The 26,064-nt window shown below is 36.0% G+C and overlaps 1 protein-coding gene across 3 annotated transcripts in view; it reads right to left on the bottom strand.

The window, feature by feature from the left end:
• Positions 1-26,064, bottom strand: part of CTNND2 (catenin delta 2) — an 862,752-nt gene that overhangs the window by 393,662 nt on the left and 443,026 nt on the right. For all 3 annotated transcript variants that reach the window (XM_076007934.1, XM_076007935.1, XM_012790278.3), the window contains exons 4-5: positions 10,972-11,006; positions 10,479-10,595 (exon numbers count right to left, since the gene is read on the bottom strand). In XM_076007934.1, the coding sequence (XP_075864049.1) occupies positions 10,479-10,595; positions 10,972-11,006 (152 nt within the window). The remainder of the gene's footprint in view (positions 1-10,478; positions 10,596-10,971; positions 11,007-26,064) is intronic.

The following is a 26,064-nucleotide window of genomic DNA, read 5'->3' on the forward strand; positions in this document are numbered from 1 at the left end:
ACTTTGTATGCATTTTAGAATTATTTTTTTCCACTGCTCTCACTAGGTTTCAAATCACCATCATTTATTCATTGCAACTTTAAAGGGCAGAGATATATGAAAATATGAAAAAGGTTAAAATTATAGGACAATTCTTAATTACTTTATAATGGAAGTAAAATTTACATATAACTAACTCTCCATTAGCTCTGTTAACAATACTGTGCATTGAGGTAGAAAATTCAAATTTGCCAGAGATTTAAAAAGCATTTATAGTTTTGGTCTTTTGGAGAAATTATGATTTTTCTCCAGAATTTCTGACTTTACATAAAGTCTTGCTTGGACTAGAGGTAAAATTAGGCTGCAGTCCTGAGGACTTGGAGTATATGAGCATAAGGACAGGGGTGATATATGAAGAAGTGGTGGTGGGGGGCAGTGGAGAGGAAGCCACTGGGCCCTAAAATTCCACCTAGGGAAAAAGAATGTCTTCAGTGCAATTAATTACTCCAGAAGAAACCTAAGCTATGAGCAACAGTGCATCGTAATGTTCTTCTCGGCCACAGCATGCAGAAGCCATGCTTTGGTTTGCCTTGAAAACACTGACAGGAGGGGTCATGGTGACTTCTTTGACCATTCTGGACCTTCTCCATCATAGAACAGTACCCAAAACTGACCTTAAGAGTCTGTTCAAACTGATTCACTCCTGTGGGCCAGGAAGAGGAATTGAAGTCATTTCCTGATCAACTTATAATGCTCAAGACAGTCCTTTGTCCTTAGTGGGATCAAGGTAACTACCAAATTGATCCTATTAATCCTAAGAAGATACATGAAGCAAAGGATCCTGAGTATAATACCAACATCTCAGTATGTTTCCAAATGCACAAACTGGATATAGACAACATAGTAACCTGCGAAGAAAATTGTTCTTGTGTCATTTTCATTATTCCTAGAAGTATAAACAGAGGCACAGAGAGGTTAAACTATCAGCCAGTGTCAAATACTTGGTAATATGAAGGTGAAACTCAGATCCTTGTCTTCTGTCTCTAAGTCCAAGAGTAGTTACTGCTTAACATCAAAACACTATTTATTTAAGTCATATATACACATCAACATTTTAAGGTTGAAAAAGTCTTCTGTAAATAGAAGTCTACTTGTTTGTGGGAGAAATCTTCATGCCTCAGATTATGGTACTTCTCCGTGAAACTGTTGCTTAGGGATTCCAGGTACTGGCTAAGGGAAGCTCACTGTCTACTTTAGTGAGACAAAGTCACCCTCAGCAGATGTAGAGGTTGAAATTCTAACTTTCTGCATAAAAATTCAGGCCCACTTACAGGTCATATCAATATAAACACTACAATATAGTCAGTTTCTTCTGATCGAATTAACTAGATATTTTAGAGTTTCCATGAGCATGCGTACTTGTTCTGTTTGCACAGGTTTAAAGACGCTTTATCTGGAATTGCTAATTCTTGCCTGCTTTAGCTGGATATCTGCCCCAGAATACAATAAACCTTAATTAAAGTACTTACTTTGTAATAATACAGAAGAGGCCAGAGGGCTACAGTGTGGCATTTCCAAGTTGTTATGTAAGTCATAACTACACTAATGGAGTATATGGGTGTGGCTTGAGAAAAATCCAGGACTAGAAGTTGGCAGACCTGGGTTCTAGTCATCCTTCATTATTTATGTAACCATAGATAATGATGACAACAATGCTGATGATGACAGAGATAGTAATACCAGTTGACCTTTATTGAATACTCACTAAGTTCCAGGGACTGTCCTGATCAGTTTATGTCTATTTAACCACTGAATTTCAGTTCCACCCCAGTAAGGAAAGTACTATCATCCTCGCTGATCTTGAGGAACCTGAAGGTTCCACTAACTGAGACCTCACAGATAATAGTGGGCACAGAATTCAAAAATGCCAGTCTGGCTTCAGACTGTGTGTTCTTAACCACACTTCATTATTCTGTCTCTACAATAATCTCTCCAAATTTTAACACCTAATGAGACAAAGGATGTGAAATCTTGAAAAATATCAACTTATATATATATATATATATCAATTATTATTATTATTGTCTTTGAATTATCTAATTGTCTAGCTACATGGTCTGATAATATAATAATAAAATGTTCATTGTGATTTTTTTTTTTTGTCCTTAGAAAGGAATCTGGGCTTGATTTTAATGTTGGCTCAACTAGAACCTAAAAAGCAATCTTTCTCAGTCTTGAATAATTTCCAGATAATAGAACTAAGCAATGTCTTGAACAGAGCCCAAGGAATGTTTTGTGAGGCTTTTAATTCAGGACAATCAAAAGAATAATAAACACACAAATTGAAATGGACAAGTTTAGGACTGGGCACTGCACAGTGGATGCTTTGTTTAAATTTATGTCAGAAAGTACAAAAACATTATTTACTCTCAGGCTACATGGATTCTTTCAAAATTACTTAAAAATTATTTTTATGTAGGCCATGAAAAATAATCACACCATATCTGACAGGGAATTTGCATTCATTTCTATCACTTTGCTATTCAATTTTTATAGAAAATTAAAAAAAATGAAGGGTAATTATTATTTGCTTTTAAATGAGAATAAATTCTTAGAGCAACATCAAAGAGAAAGAGGAAATATTTTTATAGACTGTATTAGGTAAGAATAAATGAAACAGGTGGTGGAAATTATGTATAAAAGGGCTGTTATATATTATAAAGATCAATGAGAAAAATTGGTTATTTCTAAGATTATTGAACTGATTTATTAATAAATGAGTTCAGAGCACTTTGTCACATCTAACTACAAATTAACTCTGCAGCATAAAAATACTGACTTTGTTTAAATTGCACTGCTAATCAGTTTCATTTATAGCAGCAGTTGCTTCTTTATGGGTTCTTCTTTATGGGTTGAAGAACTTGTCAATTTCCAAACTTAGAATAAGAGGTGGCTACTGGTGATAAACTGGTTGTTTTCTCCTGATTTTCATTAGTAACTTATAAAGCTCATTTGGAGGAGTTTCACTGAAGAGGTTCCCTGGAAACAGTGGTTCAGCCCATCTACCATTCCGAAAATTAACCGAGGGAAAGAACCCAAGGGGCTTGTTATACAAGGAAGCTTAGAGTTGATGTGGCTGTTCTATGGGCAGGTGTGTTTTTAAATGCCATTTCTAAGCTTCTATCTCCAGAATATCTATTTTATCTAGTCAGTTGCTTTCAATGTATGATGCTTTATGTGAAAATTAAAACTTTAATGGTCCTAGGAATATAAAAGTACCCATTTAATTTTTAAATGCATTTAGATCCTACCAATGTTATTGGCTTAATTGGTATGCTTTTTCAAGTTTGACTACTGTGGATGGATAAATTATGACTGGTAAAGTGTTCACACGTTACACAACAACTCATTCTGTTTCTTTACATCTGTGTATGTGGAAGAGATGAGGAAAATGACATTTGTCACAAAAAATTTTCAAAGGTATAACTTTAGTTTGAAATGTATAGCTAAAGAATTTCATTGCGGATGGGGTTGTACATGCTGTTATAATTACAGAATGCTATTTTTTATAGCTCATTCTAGTTCCCAACTATTAGCTTATGAAGTTTATATTATTTACCATTAAAAATTAATGTAGCACAAACAGAAGAAGAACATTACATGTTTCTTTATAAAGTAACAGTCTAAAAAGCATATACTGATATTTCTCACTATCAATAATTGTTAAAAGAAATAGAAAATTAATACAAATCAGTTTCAAAGAAAACAAAACTGAAAAGCTAAATACAGAAAAGACTACAATTTTATGTATCATACTAGCTTGAAGAATTAGCTGTTGATTTGCCACAAATCACAAACTCTTCCCCAGATACCTGCACTGCTTGCTTGTGTATTTTATTTAGGTCTCTGATTAAATGTCTTCTCCCTATGGAGTATTTCCTGCCCTTCGATCATTCTCTGTTCTAGTGGTTCCCAAACTTTCCGGTTTCATAACACTTATACGTTCTTAAAAATTATTGAAGACTCCTAAGAATGCATATTTTGCATGGGCCATATATAATGCTATGTATTGGAAATATTTTAAACAGATGAATACACAGCACATGTTCCCTGAGCTGTCAGAGCAATGATGCTATCACTTGCCAGGTAGTCTCTGGAAAACTCCACTAATATTCATGTGAAAAAAAGCACAGTGAGGTAAGTATCTCTCTGTATCATTGTGAAGACCATTTGACTTTGAAGGCTCCCTTCAGTGGTCTTGGGCACCCCCTCAGAATTCCCAAGTCTACTTGAAGAAAAGCTGCCCTACTCTATTCTCTACCTAGCTTTGTCCTTTCTCAAAGCCATTATCTACCTGATTTTACAGTGTTTAAAAGGTTGATTTCAGCTTTTTCTGATTAGAACGTAAATGCCATGAGGACAGGGACTGGGACTCTTTGTATTGAATGTTAATAAGTGCTTAATGCAGATGTTTAACCAAATGAATGACTGGAACACCTACCTCCCTACAATGATAACAACCCATTACATTAAGAGCTGGTTACATCACTTGCTACCAAAGTGACTTATTATTTGACCAATGTCCAGTTTCAATATGTTTTAAGCTTTGGAGGAGGTCCATAGACATCTCTGTAAGGTGTCAGCTGGACAGCCCTCTCCTTCCACTGGCTCCTGGGGAGAAATCTGCTTTGTCTAAAGGTTTCTCACCTGGGCTTGCTGCCTCTATGTTTTTTTTTTCTCATACCTGTGCCAGCTCTGACATGGTCCTCACTTTTACCAGCTTTCACAGGATCCTCATCTGTGTGTTTGGGGCACCTACAATGCCTTGACAATTTCAAAACCAACAAATTTCCACCAGGCTCTACACTTTGTGTTTAATTCCAGGAGATCCTGATAACTCAGGAGAGAATGATGTGTTGAATGAGAAATTAGCCTTCTTCTCGCTTGTTTAGGGAACGGATGTAGAATTCTTCTTCCTTTGTGCCGTTCTCTATCCCTTCAATTCTTAGGTTTACCTCTCAGCTGGTGACCTCTTTGGAGAATGTATAACATACTTCTTAAATGTCTATGTGATAGAAGGAAATCTAAGTAAAATCCAAGAAAAAAAAATTGAACATGACCTGAAAAACAGGTAGAACATAAGCAGAAAAACGTGGTATCTGGAAGAAATGATAATTATATAATTCTATTATAATTATAATAGCTTTGTAGAGTATGATATTACTCCCTGTGAGCCACCTGTGTGTATTCCTCTGGCTTTTGCTCACAACTTCCATTTTTGCCTCTGCCAAGTTCCCACCAGCCCCATACACTACAGGCAGTAGGAGAAGTGAATGTAAGTGAATTTCAGAAGGAATCACATGGACACCTGCAGCATCAGACAACTTTAGGCCTGGATACCATGACAAACTTTTGGAAAGGAGAATGTCTTCTTTGTACTTTTAAAACTTGGACCAAAGAGCATATGATAAAGTGATTTCACAAGGAATGAACCATCTCAAGATGAGTTCAGCTAACTCAGATAAATTTACTGGATGTGAGGTCTCCAAGACCAGGTGACAGTTATTGGTGTCTTGTGGAGAGAGAGAGAGAGGGTTTTCTACCTTGTGGGGTATATCTGAGGAGTGGTTTTCATCATAAGAGAAAGCAAAACAAACAAACCAGCCCTTTTTCTGACCATGCCTTTTATGTTTTGAGCCAATTTGATTCATAGTTTTATCATTTTGATTACTGTAATTTTTATGAAAATCTTACATTCCTAGACCCCTTCTGCCTTTTTTGGTGTTGTGCCTTCCAGGAATTATAAAAAGATTCACTTCACAGAGATATTTCTCACCTTTTGTTATTACAATTGCAGAAGAATATATAGAATTATATTTTATAGCATTTTAATAACCTGATTTCTTAAAGATTCTCTTAAGAATTAAGTGTATTCACAGTAATTAAATGAAAATGACAGACTATAAATCAACAGTGAATAATATACTCACCTCTGTCAAACTACATATGATTATTGTATTTGGATTCCACCTGCTAAGAATGGTAACCTATATGATTGGTTCCTGACATTGTGAATGTATTCTGATTTTAATTTGAAAACTCAGAAGATAGCATGCATGTTTTTTACCATAACATTCAGAATATATTAACTCCTAAGATTTTCTTCTAACTGAATGATAAAATTTTCTACAATATGATAGAATTTTTATTTGTTAATATAGTACAGAAAGAAATAACTATTTCAAAATATAATATTTAAATAACAATCTTTGGTTAAATACATGAGTTATTTTCTTTCAAGTTGTCCTTTCTATTTCTGACTTTTATTATATTTTGTTAATTATTGGCCAAGATATAATCACCTTTTATTTTTGAATTTATATCTACAAGGATATATGGATCAAATACTTAGTGTAAGGCAGTCCAAACCACAATATGCATTATGTGGGAAGCTAATGGCCCTGAGCATCTGTCAGTAAATTGTTTTTGTTCCTGTTATTTTGTTTTGTTTTATTTCAGTAAAGCAACAGCAATCTCTGATGTAATTCTCCTAGTAACACATATTTGTTTGAATTGAAATTGTACAGCCTGTAGTCACAAAAATGCAGCCGGGTGGCATAGGTTGTCCACATGATTTACAAACTGTCTAGGACAGGACTTTTTAACATACAAAGTATTGGAAACATTGGTAACTGTGTGACACTATAAAGTCAGCATGAAAGAGCAGTTACTGCTTGCTCCTGGGGTCAAAAGACCGGGTTACTATGATTCAAATTTTATTTTAATCAGATCTTGAAAAGAAAAATAGCCAAAAGCTTTAAATACAACAAATTAAGTACTATGTGCTTAGGGGTTGAGATGGTTTTCTGTTTCAGAACTTTTTCAGGCTGGATTTAGACAGTATTTAGCATTGTGTTAGTCCCTTTTGAGTGAGAATTAAGGGACTGGTTCTCAAGGGCAGGGTGCCAGGTCCAATTTCACATTAGCTAGTTCATGGCTGTTCTAGCTAATGAATCCATTGATTGAATAATCACAAGGGACTAGCAGAAACTGATGGGCTTTTCCTAATTGGATGAAATGCATCAAAGAACCACTACATATCTATTTGCTAAGTTTCTGTATCAAGGACATATAACCATGGTACATTGTTCTGCTATTTAATAGAATGTTGTGCTGATTATTCTTTTGTCCCCCATGTTCATTCTCTGTCCATCCTCCACATAGACAAGGGTGCCTTGCCCTTGGCTGCTGGTTGGATTTGGCCAGTGGGAGGCAGGGGAAGGAGAACAGGAGCAGGAGGAAGGTATTAATTCCCAGTGTGCTGTCTGACCCTGCTGGTGCTGGTTCCGCCATTTTCCTTCAGGTCTAAGGGTGGTAAGGGCTGCTGTCTGTCTGTTGCTACTCCCTGAGAACCTCAATATACCCTGTTTCCTTAATCTTGCCCACTCCTTTGTAAATACTCCCTTAATTAAATCCTCTTCAGTTAAACTCAAATTTTGAGTATGATCTATATCCCATCTGGAAACCAATTCGTATAAATACATATAACAATGGAAATCTTTATTTTTATGACCCTTTGAAAACTTAAAATGAGCAATATTGATCCCCAAATGATAATTATCTACCCAATATGTTGAAAATACTTTCCTAAAAGTACTAAGTAACTTGACTCAGTTACTTCTGTTTCAGAGTGGCTCTGAAATGTTAAGAGCAAACATCTCAGAAAGATCACAATATTCTCTTTTCAATTTGCTTCAGAATTCTTGGGCATACCACTTTTCAGTGGTACTTTTATCACCTATTTATTTTTGTTTATTTCAAAGCAGGATGAAGGAGCTTTCAAAAAGCTGTTCAAAAAGAACAATCAACTAATATTGCAGGAGTCTTCGATAAGATAATTCAGCATATAATAATATTAAGTGACTAACCTTTCTGAAAAATAAAAATTTGGCAGTTACCAAATATATTTGGAAAAACCCTACTGGATAACATTTCTTTAATAAAGATACACCATTTGTAGATAATTTTTGAACACATATTGCAGAAAAACAGAAGTGAACACTAAATATACTTTCCATTTTCCTTGTATGTAGCAGAGTTTCTGAACTAAGAATGCTCAGTATTATTTTACTTATACTAATACAAATTAGATATTTATCCATTCTATTTATTTATCTCTTCTACTCTTATTTCATATTAATTTATCTCTGCAGTACTTCTATCACTTCCATCTTCTTAGTTGCTTTTTGTTTATTTAGCTCTTATTAAGATTTCCCCAAAATAAATACAACACATTCTTTATTTTGTCTTTTGTTTTTAATAACGAAGTTAAGATTTTCTCTGAATGTAGTGTTTTTCATACTCCTGCTTTTATTATAAAACATTCCTGTTTTATCTGCTTTCAAAAAATATGTAATTTTCTTTTTTGCTTCTATTTTGATTTAGTAGATATCCAGAAGTATGTTTCTTAGTTTTAATATTGTTACATTTTTTCTTATTATTTTATCATTTACTTTTAATTGTAGTGGATTATTATCAAAGAATACGACCTTCCTTACTTTTTAATTTTTTGATTGCTTTCATCTTTCAGTACCTAATCAATGTTTCTAAATTTTCCCCGGGCATATATAACAAATGTATATTATCATTCAATATATAAAATTTATACAATTCATTTAATACATTGATTTGTTAATTTTTTTATCCCAACTTTGGGTTTTTCTTTTGGATTCTGTCTGATTCTGAGAAATGTGGATTGAAATATGCACAATGATATTTTTCATCAACTTCTTACATTTTGAATAATTTTTGTTTTAATATCTAGATGCCATGCTATTTGGTACATACATGGTCATTATATTTTAGTATCAGTTTTTCACATCTTTATAAGTCAAGACAGTTTCATTCTATAACTCCTTTCTTTGAAATTGCTTAGTGCTTCTCTATTAAATTCTACTTTATTTGAAATTATTCTTCCAATCCCAATCTTTGCATTTATTGTATTTGCTGGCACTAGTTTGATTATTCCTTTAATTTTAACATTTATTTCATTAATATGTGTGTTTCTGATAGAGATCATGTAACTATTTTATCTTCGTTTACTACAACTTTCAATTTTTATACTATTCACAGGAGAATTCAGCGTGCTTACATGTAGAGCTGGATTGATATACTTATCTCTTTTATTTTAATTTGCCTACCTCTTATCTTCTATTCTTTTTATTCTGTACTTTCCATTTATTAAAGGTTATCCCTTCTCCTAAACTTATAATCAAGTGCATTACTTTATTATTCTATAAAATAGTGAGATATCCACTATCCTTTCCCCATCCCCTGCAAGACACGGTATCCTATCTCTGCCTTCCTTCCTCTCTAATAAGATGAGTACCTGTGTCTCAAATATTAATTAAATGTATTCTAACTACCTCTACAAGAGAAATGTATATAATGACTCTGAGGGAGAAGAGGTAACACTTACATATTTTTAAATATAAAATACAGAGAAGGAGGCTAATACCAACCACGCTTTTTACTGTAGGAGTTTTACTGAGGGGATGCATATGGGTTTGAATAAATCTGGATATTCACAATGATGTTATCCTAAGAGAAATGGTATTATAAAGATTATAGAGAAAATGAGCTAATATGTAAATTAAATGGTTTTCAAGATCAGTATACTATCTTATTCTTATGCCTTCCTTTTATATGGTAAACCATGATGGGTACTGGAGGAAATTTTACTTTTTTAAATTAAGGACTAAAATGCTTCACTGACTTTTGATGGTGAAATTACCAGGGTAATGTCTATTTTAATGACTTAATTTTTAGCCTTTTGTGTGGGATTTTATTAAAATGAGCCAAGAGAATTTTATGATTTATTAAAAAGAGGTTCATTTCTACTCCTAACACTTTTTATTTCTAAGTCTCAACCGCTCTGGTTGAAAAATATATAATTAAATGAAGATAAAGTAATCCTTAAATATTCTATTGCAATTAATATTTAGCAAAGCAATGCAAGATTGTTAAATATAGAAATGTAAGGAGTTACTGCATAGTACTCTAGCATAGTACTAAATATTTAATACTATATAGTTTATCAACTTTTTTCTATTTTATTATATGGTTGCTGCTTTTTAAGATCTCTACCAACAATGATCTGTATGAGTAAAGTACTGACAATTTTAAGGCAAATACTGCCTTGATTAAAAAATATACAATGAGTTCTTAATATGTGCTAGTCTAGATGTTGAAGAGGATATGAGAGATTTGGTGAAAATCACCAGTATGTCAGTAATTACTGACTTCAGAGAGTTTATAATCTAAGGTGAGTTGAAGAGGTCATGTGGGATGAGAGTGGAGTGAAATGGATAAAACGAGTGTAAAAGTATCATGAAGTCCTAATTAGATATGACTCATGATATTGATTATATTAGAAAAAAATAGTGACATAATACTCCTGTATTTCACCTGTCTTCAAGCATGATTGCCATGTGACTTACTTTCACTTGTGGAATAATCCTGTGGGTCAAGTATTCCTGATTCCTGTAGTGATCTAATACAGGAGTCCACCAGCTCAAGACCTGTTGTAAGTTCATCTTCAATGTCTTTTTGACCATCTGAAATGAAATATTTTAAAATGATGAACAAACACATGACATGTTAATATTCAAGCTTTAAATGATCACTTAATAATTGAAAATATAGCCAAATATATTATCTCATTAGATATCACATTGTAATCCATTGTCACCCAGCATTAAAGCAAAGAGCAGCCAATTCCATGGATCTTGGAAGAACACGAAGTTACTAGAGAATTAAGAGGACTTAACTACCAATAATTATAATCTGTCATAACAACTTCATTTAATTTTTACTATCATGATGTTTCTATATTCACTTTTATAAGTCTCATTTTAAAGTTCATAAGAGAATTAGTCAGTAGAGTTACATGTAGAATTAAGTATAAGTGTTTACCTAGAAGATATATATTACCTTGTGATTGCCAATGAAACTGCTCTTCTGCTGAACTGTAAAAAAGAGAACACATAGATATAACTCATTGATTAGAAAAGAAAGGACTCTAAACTATCAGACACAAAGGTACAATAGGGAAATAATGGTGGCTTCATCATTTCCTTTAATTTCATACTAAGAAAAGGGATCCCATTTTGATACAATCTTAATTTTAATCCATATACTATATATCCCTTTTGATTCACAGGTATGAGCATTTTATAAATGGACATTGTTCAGTAATTTTCAGAACAGCTCATTTTTTACAAAGCCTAACCTATTAGACTCCTTTATTACAATGGCTTCTACATACTGCAGTTTTACTCAGTTTTAGTTATTTTAAAATACAAGTTAGTTAGTGTCATGTAGACTTTGTAAGACAGCCCAATAAAGAAATAACTGTCTTCTTTTTATTATAAAGAAGATAAAATAAATCTAGACCTCCATTTAGATATATCATATAAACATTTCCTTTCAGTTGATTATTATAGTTTAAATTAAGTAATTTAAACATTATCCCACCAAGTGAATATACATTTCCCAAAATCTCATTTAACAATACATCTTATAAAATGATCCAGATGGAAAGATTGTTCATATACATATACCAAAGATATGGTATAGAATATCTCTATGTAGGCAACGTAGATTTATTTTGAATGATTTATTAAATACAAAATATATAATATAAATAAATTTGAAGTTTCTAAATATGAAGAACTCTTTAATTGTTTATGGAAACATTTCCTACATGCTCTTTTTATATAGCAATAATTGGTGAGAGATCTAGATGCCAATTACTGACAGACATCATTTTGAGAATGATTTTCTACATTTATGTCACTAGCTCTTTTACTCCGATTAAGCAGCTTCTATGAATAGCTCATCAGTTTCACAACCAAAAGTGGATTTTAGACCTTTAATCTGTATCTTAGAGGTGGCTTCTGAATACATTTACAGGGGAAAAGGGAATTCTGGTATAAATCAATGTTCAGAACAGCCGCGGTTGATGTAAATGAATACGAGAGTAGTCCCTTAAGACACATATGACTTTTATAGAGTATCTTGCTCCACGGCCAATCCATACTAGCAAACTGGAAAATAGTTTTACAACTATGAGAACTGTAGACAGAATTGATACAAGAAATAACAGTACAAATTCGGTCCATTGAAACTCTTTCTTGTACCAAAAGATGCAACATTATATAATAGTAAAGTGTAGCTATAAAGTTTAACCCTTAAAATAGAAATGTAACCCTAAATCAATATTTTAAAAATGGTGGGACAGGTTTACTTAATAAGTGACATTTAATATAAGGCAGTCTCATCTTAAAAATCAAGAATCACCACAGTAAGTCAAAACCATAGTCATACCAGCTATTTTAATCCTCTAACAAGTCTACTAATCATTATTTTGCAAGGAGAATTTAATATCAAAATACTAATGTTCAAAGATCAACCTTATTGGTCATTCACAGAAGCTAGACTAGAACCCAGACATACCGATTATGAGTATCTCCAAATCCTTACTTGTGTCAAGATCACCCGCAATCCTTCTAAATATATGCCTTTTAGAGAGAGACTCACCAGAGACCTATGTGTTCAGAAAGACCACCGGTTAGGCTGGGAATCTGCATTGTGTAACAAGCTTTTATGATGATCCTTATATGTTGGTAACTTTGAAAACCATTAGATACTATTTTCATTAATGAGCCACTGTGCTCATTACAGCTGCTCTACAACTTTATTCTTCTATATTTTAAGACTGTATAAACTTTTGAGGTGGTAAAAATATTCTGTGTTTATATGCCATGGATTTATATGGATGTAGAAAATACTTTCACACTGGTAGTGGGTTGAATGGAGGCATCCATACTCAAAAGATTTGTTCACACCCAAACCCCGAAACCTGTGAATGTAACTTATTTGGAAAAAGGATTTTTGGAGATGTAGTTAATGGTCTTCAGATGAGGTCATCCTGGATTATCCAGGTGGGGCCTAAATCCACTGAGGAATGTCCTTATAAAAGACTGAAGAGGAGAAACAAAGACAGAGAAGGCTGGATGCATGAAGAGGGAGGCAAGACTAGAGTGATGCAGGCAGGAGCCTAGGAATGCCGAAAGCCATCAGAGCCCAGGAGAGGGAAGGAAGAAACCTCCCTGAGCTTTTGTAAGAAACAAAGCCCTGCTGACACCTTGATTTTGTACTTGCAGCCTCCAAAACTGTAAACTGTGAGAGAATAAATTTCTATTGTTTTCAGCCACCCAGTTGTGCTGATTTGTTATGGCAGCTGCAGGAAATGCATACAAGAAAAAAGTTCTAATGCTGTATCCTCTGGGATTTGCTACTATCTCTATACTACTGCATTCTTTTACCAGTCCTTCCATTTACTAAGTAACTATACCAGGGCCCTATTAATTCACAACAATCACGAATCTATTTTTTATGTCAAAAAGTTTTACGTCAATAGGTTTAAATGTGTTGAATAACTTGACCATGCTGTTCGTAAAGGAACTCAGCAGGGATTTAAACTAATCTGTCCAACTCCTAAACACAAACTCCCAATTCGCAATCAAAACTTATGGAGGGAGACTTTTTTAAGTTACCATCCATAAAGCAGTACGAGTGAGGGGGTCAATGGAAATTACTCCAGGGCTCAGCAAAGTCCAGCTCTCCTCTCCTTACGGGGACGCTGAAGACCACACTGCCCAGGCCCCTTGAACATAGATAAAATCATGCAAAAGCCTGTGGGAGGAAGTGACGAGCGCTACTTCCTGCCCAAGCCTGCAAGGCAGGCATGAGGTCCTCATGCTCTGGAGCTGGGTCCCTGCCTAACTATGTGGGATGGAGACTTATGCCCACCTAAAAAGAAACCAGTGAGAAATAAACCATTGTTGTGTTAAAACTGAATTTGGAGGGTTGTTTGATTCTGTAGAATAAATGTCACACTGACCAACACAGAAACGTGAGTCAACAAGGCATTTCTTGCTTCTTGATCTTCCATTTCCACAGCACAGAGCTGGAAGAAAACGTCCCAGGTAACCCTAGTATAAATAAAGTGTCATACATAGCTTTTGTTCATGCTTTGGGATGTGTCCGTTCATCTACAATGATGGGTGATTTGTTGTGTAGGGTTACACATCACGCTATTACATAATATTTATTTTTCTCTTCATCTCTTTCAAAAGTGTTTCAATTTTATGACACACCAAAGAAAAAGAAGAAAAAAATTTTCTTTTATTACATTTGAAAAAAATACCATTGGCAGTGAATATGAAACTATCCTCTTAAAGCACAGGCACCTTCCTTTGAGCAGACAAAAAGCATTAATCACATCAATGGCTTCTCTGATTCCTTTACTACAGTTAAAATGCATTAAAAGTATGACTGATCACAGAGAATAGAAGTCCCAAGAGAAAGCTGGTTTGGATTTTATTTCCTTTAAGTGCCCACTTTAATATCTCTGCTATGGGATTCTATGCAATTGCATATTTTATGTATTTGATGCCTTCTCTTAAAAATTGGTCTAAGGTAGATGCTTTCAGAAAAGCAAACAAACTATTTATTTAGTCAATAAACATGGATTATGCTGGTGTCTCAGACAGTCTCATATCAGGTGTCTAGGAATCACCTGTGGTAAATTTTCTCTCAATTACATAATTCAATTTGATATAATAGAAAAGTCACTTTTGAAGCAGTTGTAACTTAAATGCATGTTCAATTTCAGGAAATAAAGTTTGCTTTCACTGCTGAAATGTTATTTCTTGAAATCAAAATCACCTCTAAAGAACTAAAGACCAATATAGATGTAATTCAGTCCACATGTTTTTAGATATGCATTAAGTTCCAGAACCCAGTGACTGTAAGAAAAACATATTTATAACAACCATAAATAACATTAAAACTTTAAACATATACAGATAAAAGTGATGCTAGGAAAGAACTTTGGAAACATTATATTAAAAGCACACATTTAAATAGCCAATGCTTATATAGCTCCCACTTTGTACCAGACAATATTCTAACTGATTTAGAGTTAAACTTCATGACAAAACTTTTGTGAGAGGTAATATTTTCCAATTTTTACAGATAATTCAAACAAGGTATCAAGATGCTAGGGAAGGTGCTGGAGGTCCCATAGCCAGCAAGTAGTGGAGCCAGGATTCTAACCTTGGACGTCTGGTTCCAGAATCCACATTCTGAACCACTGCTCTAGTCACACATTGGCTGCAACGAAATTAAACTCCTATGTGTGTGATTACGAAACAAAACAAAAACCAATGTAAACCAAGTTGAAAATAAGCTCCATCCTGAGATATCTGCAATACATGTAACTTACAAAGGATTACTTTCTAGAACATAAATAACTCCAACAAGTTGATATGCTAGAGATTAAAAACTATAATAGAAGAGAGGTAAACAAACATGCATAGCTCATGCATAGCAGAAAAATCAAGAATGAATGGCCACTGAACATATTAAGAGAATTGGAGGAATAAAAATTAAATACAAGTTACTTATCTATTTCTTTCTCTCTCTCTCTCTCTCTTTTAAGAAACAGGGTCTCACTATGTTACGCAGGCTGGAATTGAACTCAACTAAAGCGATCCCCCTGCCTCAGCCTCATGAGTAGCTGCAACCACAGGCGTGTGCCACTGTACCTGGCTTACAAGATACCTCTTTTTACCCCATAGACTGTCAAACAATTTAAATGTCTGACAATACTAAGTGCTGGGAAGGGATGGGGTAAAAACTCTCATACTTTTTATGGGTAAGAGAGTAAATTAGTCAAACAGGTGGGCAGGTTGTGGGGCTATACCTGATAATGTATATATGTAAATACTCAATCACCCAGCAATTCTGCTTCTTGGCAGAGACTCCAGGGAAACCCTTGCACTGTTGCCCAGGAGACTTGCAGAAGACTGTGCATGCCTACATTGTAGTAGCAAAACAATGGAAACAACCTAAGTGTTGAGCATAGGGAAATGAACAAATATAGTAATATGATTGCATATCATATATGACACACATATGGAACAAATACTACTTGACTGTTAAATTAGCCAGATACATATGTAGTTCTTAAAAACATATAGAGTAAAAAAAAGCAACTTACAAGAATGTATTACAGGATCCCCATTACATGAATTTTAAAAACACTATTAATAATACTACTTATAAACACACACACACACATATATATATATATATATATAGAGAGAGAGAGAGAGAGAGAGAGAGGCAGAGAGAGAGAGACAGAGACAGAGACAGAGAGACAGAGAATATAAATGTATGTACTAAAACGACACCAAGATTTATGATGATTGTGGCCTATGGGGGGAGTGGAAAGAAAGAAGTCTAGAATGTTTTGTTTTATGAAAAATGACAAAATGACCTGTTATTAGGACATGTTAACATTAATTAAAAATATATTTGATACTTGGAATAGGAAAAAAATAATGATTCTTGCATTTAGAAACATGCTAAATTAAATGCTTAGCAAATGCTTGTGAATCTATTCTATTTAATATTCTTATTGTTAGAATTGCTCATGGTTGAAACTCAAATGATGACAAAGAGCTCTGAAATATGCAAGTAGAAATAACAGAGGAAAATTATTTTTAGAGATATTTTAACTTTTTTTTTCCATGTCACACATGAGAAAAATAACAGTATCACTTTTACAATATCTCAAGTTTGATACAGTGAGAACATTTCAAGTAAGTAACCAATAACTTTCAAGTTCAGAGGTCACAAAGTAGGGGAAAAACTAGTTTAAACCAAGAGATAACCTTTGTGTTCCTTGAGAAGTGATTTCCACCCTCATCATTTCCAACATGATAGACTCCTTATCCACCTTCAGGGCATTTCCAATAAAAAATATATATATATATATGAAAGTTCAGAGAGTTTTCTTAATGTCAGAAAAAGACACAAAGCAAACCATTACTAAAGAAACTCTGTCTGTTATGAACCTGTTCAAAGACATTCCTTTAAATTGTCTTTTTCAACTTTTTGATGCCCAAAGCATCAATCTCCACACTGTATCATGTGGCATATTATTGTTCACAGTATCTTTCAAAATGAAATAAAGGTACGGAGCTATGATTTTTTTGTTAGTTTGCTTTTGAGTTAAGCAATATACCTAAAACATAAGCCAGAAGAACTATTGTGAAATAAATTGCTTCAAAACCAACCTTTGATTCTAGCCCACCGGGACAAGGGTCTTTATATTGATGATTTCTATATGACCCGACCTCGTACTGTGACAGAAAATAATTTTTAGTATATAGTTTTGCATGCAGTGCCTCACAAGAATAGGCATGGGTTGCAAAACAAAATGGCCTTAGTCAAAAGTCTCAAATACTGTGGGAATATAACATATTTTGTAAAAATGGTGCAAAGCAGTCCCCCATGCAGCTTTGCTTTAGGCTGCTGTTGCTGTTTTCCATTAATTCACTGTATCCGGCACTCACTACTTTGGGTTGGTGAATAACCAGCTTCCCCAGGATTTCTTGTGGAACCAATTTTCCTTTAGACTACTATCTTGTGGTCTCTATACTCATCTGTGATATATTTCCAAATTAATATCATAATATTTCTGCCATGCAATTAGAATGTCTACTTTTTTCTTAGATCACACATCTTCTTTTTGCTGTAACTATTTCCAACTAAAATATAATTTGACAGCAATTATAAGCATTTTTCACAGGTTTATAATGGATAGCTATAGAACCACAAAGTTCCTAAACTAGCAGACTGTGCATGTGTAATGGTCAAGCGTGTGGGCTCGGAAACCAGACTCCCTGGGCCTAGAGTCCAGCTCTGACACTTTCAATCCAGAAAACTTTGGGCAAATTACTTTGACTCCCCTAATAGAGACACTAGGGGATTAAATAAGTTAGTTTATAATAGGTGATCAGGGGCCTGGTACATCTTGAGGAAGGATGGAACTGCTTCCCCTTTTATTATATATTGCTACCATGGTTTATATGGCTTATTGATTATGGCTTACTCTAATCTATTTCTTCCCCTGGAGTACACTGCAGTCCATTGGGGCAGGGCCACCATCGGGGCAGACATGGGGAAATGGGAACAGTGGACATTAGGCATGGTGGTGTCTGCAACGAGGCTGTCAGTCATGAGTCCCAGAGAGAATGGTACAACAAGGTCACCACAAACTTGGTGAGTGCTCACAGTGGCTTTGGGGGTACAGAAGAGAGACACTGCCTAGCTCTCCCTAACTTTGCAGTCAGTAGGGGCATGGGTAGGGAAGCGCACAGAATTGGGAAATTGCTGCATAAACAGATGTGACCAAGGCATTTATGCATACACCCTGGGAGCTTCAGCAAGTCACTGACTCTCTCTGAGCCTCAGTTTCCTCATTTGTAAAATGGGGATATCATTAGAATTTTTCCTATAGGGATCTTATGAAAGTCAAATCTGTAAAGTATCTAAAACCCATAGAACAGTGCCAGGAACATAGGAAGCATCACAAAAAACAGTATGTAAATTATCATTATCGCATGCAGAAAAACAAAAGCCTAGAGAATACGGCTAATTCACAGAACCGAAAGAAGTTCAGTAGGGCCAACCATATGGAATTAATTCAATTTGTCTATGCTTGGGGACCAATGAATATCATCACGCACATAAGTTACAGGCTCTGCAGAATTTATATTGTCTATCTTTTTTCCCTACACTATAATGGGGAAGGAAAAAGGCAGTCTGTGATTTACAAAGAAAGATGATTTGCTTTTAAACCATACGTTCTCCAATTGGTTTTGCACAGGGTGTCTCTCCTGGCAATGCCCCCTGTCCTTGCCATAGTAAAAACTGTAAAGACCATTTGCTATTTTCAAAATCATGGGAGAAAATAAATCAGAATCAAATTGATATTATTAATTTCTTTTTAGTTTGAGGCAGGGGAAATTCATATTCCTAAGCTAATTTTGTTGGCAGTAGTGACTGACAAATCATCCAAGCGACTGGTACAGCAAAGTGATAGCAGCTTCCACGCTGTAGCTTGAACACACATGGCTCCTGTGTTTACCACGGAGTGCCACAACACTGTCACGTTTGTGAGCTAGCCAGCTAGAGCTAAACAGGGAAGGATTAACATGAATTCTGTTTTTTTCTTTTTTTTAAATTCCTTCAAAATAAATACTCTAGTTTCTAACCACCACAAAGAATTTAGCCAGAGGCTCAGTCATCCTAAATGTTCCATCTACACAAAAGCCAAACTCTTACCATGGGAAAGAAAAGCATTTGAGTTTCTCATCTTCAAATTCTTTTATAGTTTTAGAGTTGGTTGTAGTTATAAGAGACACAGAGATATATTATGCATGAAATGCAATTATCAGAAGCAGCAACAAATGGTGTATTATAAAGCAGAGAATTCTCATGTTATATCTCCTTCTATAGTATTCTGGGAAACTTCTCATGAGTGACCTCAGTGTAATTTTTTGGATGCTTATATTAGCACACAATAAATGTACAGTAGTTGAAGTAACATTTCCAAATACAAACTATGTTAGAAATTAAAGTATCATGATATCTTTGCCACTGGGCATTCCATAAATTGAAATGCAGTAAGTTGCAATTCCAGATGACCAGGGATACTGTTTATCAATTTACTGGTATACCTTACAATACAGTATTTTGAAGTACCTTCCAAAGCATAAAATGGAATAGTTTGTGTAGTTTATGTGCTAAAATTAGCAGTCCCCAACCTTTTTGGCACCAAGGACCGGTTTCATGGAAGACAATTTTTCCATGAACCAAGGTAGCGGGGTGGGGAGGTAGGGGGTGTGGGGGTGGGGGGGGAGGTGTTGGGATGATTCAAGTGCGTCACATTTATGGTGCAGTCAGACCTCTCTGGTAATGACAATCTGTATTTGCAGCCACTCCCCAGCGCTGGCATCACCGCCTCAGCTCCACCTCAGATCATCAGGCATTAGATTCTCACAAGGAGCACACAACCCAGATCCCTCTTCATGCACAGTTTACAGTAGGGTTTGTGCTCCTATGAGAATCTAATGCCACCGCTGATCTGACAGGAGATGGAGCTCAGACAGTGACCCCAGTGATAGGGAGTGACTGCAAATGCAAATGAAGCTTCCCTTGCTACCCTGCACCTCCTGCTGCATGGCCCAGTTCCTAACTGGTTCCTGCAGAACCAGTCTGCAGCCTTGAGTGTTAGGGACCACAGCTCTAAATACATACAATGTATAGTACTGCTGCATTCTACATTGTTACATTGATAATTCTCTTTTGGTGGCTATTAGACTTCACACTTAGATGTTGATTATCTTGAACACTTCATTCCCTGATCCTGAGAGTAAACAGAGAGCTCAGTGTATTTTTCAGTTTGATCATTCATAACTTATTTTTCTGCTGGGAGACAGTACTTAGTGTACTGAGTCTGTACTGAGTATTATTAGTCTTATTAGTATTATTATTATTGTTAGAGGCAGCACCTGTATCAAGGTTCTCAGACATTCCAAGTTTCAGTCTTTTGCATTCACTATCTCTTTGTTCTCAGAATGATTCCTTTGTTAGATCATCTCAGTTAAGGTAGTTCCCTAACTCTGAGACATCTCTGGGCCAAAGGAGGGGGCCAAGATTATGTTTTCCTGGCCTCTTGTGCTTGTACGCACGAGTGAGATTGTGTGCATGAGTGTGCGACCATGGCTATGTGTGTGTGTGAAGGTGCATATGTGTGTGTATGCTTCACTCTCTGTTCCTTTAAAACATGCTGATTTGCTCACAGCTTTTCTCTCCCCTGCTCTTGCTTCCTAATATGTTATCTATTGCAGATATATCATCAAACCCTGAGTATTATATTTGACTGCAATTGATATGATTTTATTCATATAAGAAAGCTAACACCTTTTAGATATTTAATGAAAACATATGCAAATAACCATTGCTTATGTCACAGGAAAGGTAGAAATAATTGTGGGTTTTTTTTGGGGGGGGATACCAACAGATGATTTATAAAAAGAAATTTCAATTTTAGTGCTGTTATAGGGCAGAAACCATGTAATACTCATGCAAAGCAACTCTGGTGGTATTATAACTTTTTACTTTTTTATGAGCAATAGTGGCTTTTTGACCACCTGAGCCATCTGAAACTATCTGAAGGTATGATTACAAAGTTTAATGGGTGCACAAATGTTCATAGCAGGTCTATTCAAATTATCTAAACCTAAAAACAACAAAATGCCCTCCAACAAGTGAATGGTTAAACAAACTGACACATCCATACTAAGGAAATATATATACAACAAGCAACAGCTCTCAAGGGAATTATGCTTCATGAAAAAGAAAAATAACATTCTCTAAGTACAAAACTACACAACTGTAGAAAAGATTAGTGGTTGCCAGGGCTTAGGGATGGGGTAGGGGGACGTGACTACCAAGGGGTAGCACAAGGGAGGCTTGCAGTATTAGGAAAGTCCTGAATCTTGATTGTGGTGGTGGTTACACAAGCTACTTATGGGATAAAACTGCATAGAACTAAACACACACACACATACACAAATGAGTGCATGTAAAACTGGAGAAATCTGTGGATTATACCAATGTCAATTTCCTGGTTGTGATGTTGTATTACTTATGCAAGATGTTATCATGAGGGGAACTGGGTGAAGTTACAAGAGATCTCCTTATGTATTTTTTAAATTTACACCTTCACATAAATCTATAATTATTTCAAAATAAAAAGCAAAAACAAAACAAAAAAAATTAGTGGCTTTGTTACCTTTTCCTTGAATTGGTTTTTCTATATGCAATTTGTTACACAATTATTTCCATGTAATAATTAAACGAGAATTAAGAGAAGATTGCAAATAGTGGAGTAAAGAGAAACAAAAGAAGGAAGGAAGAAAAAGGAAAGGAAAGAAAATGAAAAAAAAAAGATGAAACCATCTCTCACTTCTGATTATCCTTTTGTTCTTCATTCTTGTCAGCCAGGGGTCAGGTGACCCTGCCATGGCTCATTTCTGCTTTGTTCTGTGAATGAAGGAGTTATCCCTGGAGCATAATACACCAATCAGGCTCCCCATTGCCAATCAGAGGCAAGGAATTGTGCTGCTACTGAAGGAAAACTCATCTATTATATTATATCTAAGCTTCCCTGCTCATCAGGGTCTTGTGCTCACTTCCATTGCCATATGTTCTCAGGGAAAATTAAAAATGATATTTTGGCTTACAGTGCTGGAGCAAAGTACAAGTTTTAATGCATGCTACGTGACTTCGGGAGACCTCACGCGTTATATTAATACTTCATTGGCTCTCTGGAAGCATATTCATTAAACGTGAGCTGTTGCCTGGCAGATAATTTGCAGGGTAGCTACTATAGTGCCAATCTGCTCCCACCCCGCTCTCCTGACTCCTGGAAACTGGTCTCCTTAATTGAGCATATGTGTCCGTTGCTTTCCATATTTATTTTGGTGAAAAAAAAACACATTAAAAAATTTCTTTCTTTTGAACATTTATCATCTGATATCTAACACTGAAAGGACAGAGCAGCCTTCCCTCCTTCCCCAGGTACATGGCAGCTGTCCGTGTCCTCAAGTTCTCCTTTCAAGGAAGAATGAGGATTGGAATGTGAGGTCTCACTAAGCAACCATACTGCCAAATGTGCAAAATCATTTAAAAAGCCATGCATTGAAAAATCTTCTAATGTTCTTAAGACATTTAAAGCATACCTTCCCAGAAATCATCACTAAAATCCTTTATGCCCATCTCTCTATTTTCCATTATAAATGTCCCCTGAAACCCACTCCCTTCACTTCCTTGGTTGGAGAATTTTTGTTGCCTCTTGCTTGGTGGCATAAAGAGCTCTATACCTGGATGGTACAAGTGACTCTTTTCACTGACCACACTTTGGTTGGCCTGGCCTGAGCTCTCTTTTTGGCACCCATGACCTTCCTTATAGAGTGTGGTTCTGGCAACAATCCTGCTAATTCAGTTTAACCAGAATCCTCCATTCTCCATATCTGATCAGGTTCCTTCACCTCCACCCTCCTGCAAGTGATATCTAATCATCTTGGCCTGTCTTCGGTAAGAATCCTGTAAGGATGGTTAAGTTAGAATGCCCCTGACCTCTGCCATTTCCTCTTAGCAATTTTCTATCCACAGACTCCACCCCCTACTCTGCTCCTTGGCTATAAATTCCCACTTTTCCTGTTGTATTTAGAGTTGAGCCCAATTTTCTCCTCCACTAAAAAGGCCTTTTATAGTAGCCCCCCCCCTTGAAAAAAAGTCTGCCTTCCTATTCCTCAAGAAATGCCACTGAATAATTTTTTCATTAACATGGATTCCCTACTGCCTGAGAGAAATGTGAAGAAAGTCACAACCCCTCTCTAACCCCAATCTCCACATATGTACTGAGAGAACATTACCAGGGCTGGCTTCATGGGCCTGAGACCTGTGCAGTTGCACAGAGTCCTGTGCTCAGAGGCCTCATGCTTGGTTTAATGCTCTACGGTTGCCTTCTTGAAACTCTTAACTCCATCTCTGAACCTGTGTTTTGCAAGTGAAATCTGACAGGTCAGTGGACCATGTGCATAAGTGAAGGAGGTATGCACGATATGCGTGTCTTCTGTTTCTTGCTGACTCGTTCACATACAGCATTTGCAATGCCCTGCTGGACTCAGGGTGTGTTGTGGGAGTTGAGCAAGATTCAAGCGAGTACAAAGCAAATGTGTTATGTTTGTGACTCAGTGAGCAGCAGTGCTGGCAGCCAAAAGACCAGGCTTCCCCTTCGAGCCAGAACTTGCTTTGAACAAAGAAAGCAATGACCTTCTAAGAAACGTGAACGATCGAGAAACCCAGTAATAACCTTTCTGATTCATATTATGCAACGACTTAAGCTGAAAATGACGACCTACAAGCAAAGAGAAAGTCACAGCAATCTGCAGTTCTACTTCCTTTCAGTTGTTTCTTACCAGGAAGAAAATGTTAGTAGACTATGTGCATATCAGGAAGTGGAATAAAAACAGTTGAGGCAGTTTTGTGTCGTGTTTCACCATTCTTGTAAGAACAAAGCATATAAGAATGCACGAGCTGTGAAACGTGAACTGCATAATTTCAGTGATTCTGCATACAAATTAAATGCTCTTATATTTGCATTTAAATCTGTAATAGTGCAATATAAAGACGGGTAGCAAAATCCATGCTAACAATTTAAAATTTTTATTTTTCTTTACTTAAAATTACATTAAATAGTAAGTAAAAAACACAGCAACAAGTTGGGTGCGGGACCATGGAACAAAGGACAAAGCTTCAGTATCATTTTAGTTACTTTAATGGCATTTCCCCACTTGCCTTTGGAACAATGGGCCCCATATTTGCATTCTGCATTGGGTGTTGTGAAACAGGTGAGTAAGATCTACCTCTGATGACCATTGTGGGATTCAATGAAAAAGTATATGAAGGTTCCAGGAAAATACATCCTCCCCTGCCTCTCCAAGGCTTCACCCCACCCAGGTGCACCTGTCTCCTATTCTTCCCGCCAGCAGTCTTTTGAAAACCTATTGTTTTTCAATTGCTAACTGCTCCCATCCGTTATCTCCAATGCCAATGAAATCAGTCCTGAGTTCAAAAGCCTTGGGCGAGTGCTCATCGCCTGTGAGATCAAGCCCCAGCTCCGCTGTAGAGCACAGAGCCCTCTGAGAGGCCCCTGCGTGACCTTGAGGACCCCCTCTCAGCCGCCTACCTTAGACGAGGCAAACTTAGACTCTGCAGCCTCTGAGACTCCACAGAAGTTTGATCGCTGACCAAAACATGCTAGGATTATTTGTTTTTCAACATGTGTCTCTGCTGGACTGTGAGCTCCTCTCGGACAGAGAGCGAACAGCGTTCATCTTTGTGTGCTGCAGAGAGAAGCTCTGCGTTTGGGACTCATAAAACGTGTTCATGGATGGAGGTCAGCACACTCGGTACAAGGCAGGGCTTCCTCTTATTTATCTTCTTGAATTGTGTCTTTACGATTGTTCTGTGACAAAAAAGGACTACAACATTTCTATTACACTTCCATCATAAAGCGCCCCTGGAATAAGTAATCTACTGATGAATATTTGGATTTGTACAACCTCATTTGGAACAAGAACATTCACTAATCAGCTGCTATGCTGTCGGACCTTCATCCACACCCTATATAATAAATACTTCAAGAGCACTTATTATTTAACAGTATACCATGGAAAATGCTTTCATGAAAACAATGAAACACTAATTTATATTTTTATATATCTATAATAAATTTACGTATGGCCATGTTTTTCCTTAAAGTCAGGATATACCTCTATTAGAGAGAAAGCCATGGGCCATGGTGGGCTAACTTATTCCTCTTCAGGGGATTTGCAGGGGTGGTGTTCACATATATAAGGAAAATTTAGCCATTTCAAGTACTGCTATATGTTATACCACTTCGTAGCAATCTCTTTCGTTTTTCAATTACTAAATTCTGTCCATTGTATAGACTTGAAGCAAACAAATTTTCCTCTCCCTAATTAATCCCATTGCCATATTTCCTTCACTCAAGTTCCGTTCAGTGAAACATTATTTTGACTTATAAATGTTCCATGATATGTTCCTAGTGGCTTCTAATTGGGGACAATTATAAAAAGATAAATCAGAACTCATCAGTGGCAGTTGTCATTAGCATGTCCCTGTTCTGCTTCTGATGCCTACATGTTTGTTTAAGGCAATAGGGCAGAGAAGGACCCAGAGTGAGCCTTGATGAAGCAGCTTGGGAAATGTGCAGGCAGTGAGGACATCCTTCATTTTTAATTTGTTGATTTAATCTGGCTAGAGAGGCACTGACAAAATCCTCATCACCTAATGTGCTTAATGGTCTAAATGAAATGAGTTGGTGGTGTTGGTTTAGCTCCTCTCGGACCCATTTCTAAGTCATACAAAGCCCCGATAAATTGCTCTAATGAGCACTTTCTCTCAGAAAATGTACCACAGTAGATTAGACTTTGGCATTTTGTATAGATTTTCCAAAAGCATCAAAAAAGTGAATTAATCAAAGAGTTTCTGGGAAGTGGTCCTCACACA

Source organism: Microcebus murinus, chromosome 11 (assembly GCF_040939455.1).
Source record: "Microcebus murinus isolate Inina chromosome 11, M.murinus_Inina_mat1.0, whole genome shotgun sequence".
NCBI classification, from domain to species: domain Eukaryota; kingdom Metazoa; phylum Chordata; class Mammalia; order Primates; family Cheirogaleidae; genus Microcebus; species Microcebus murinus.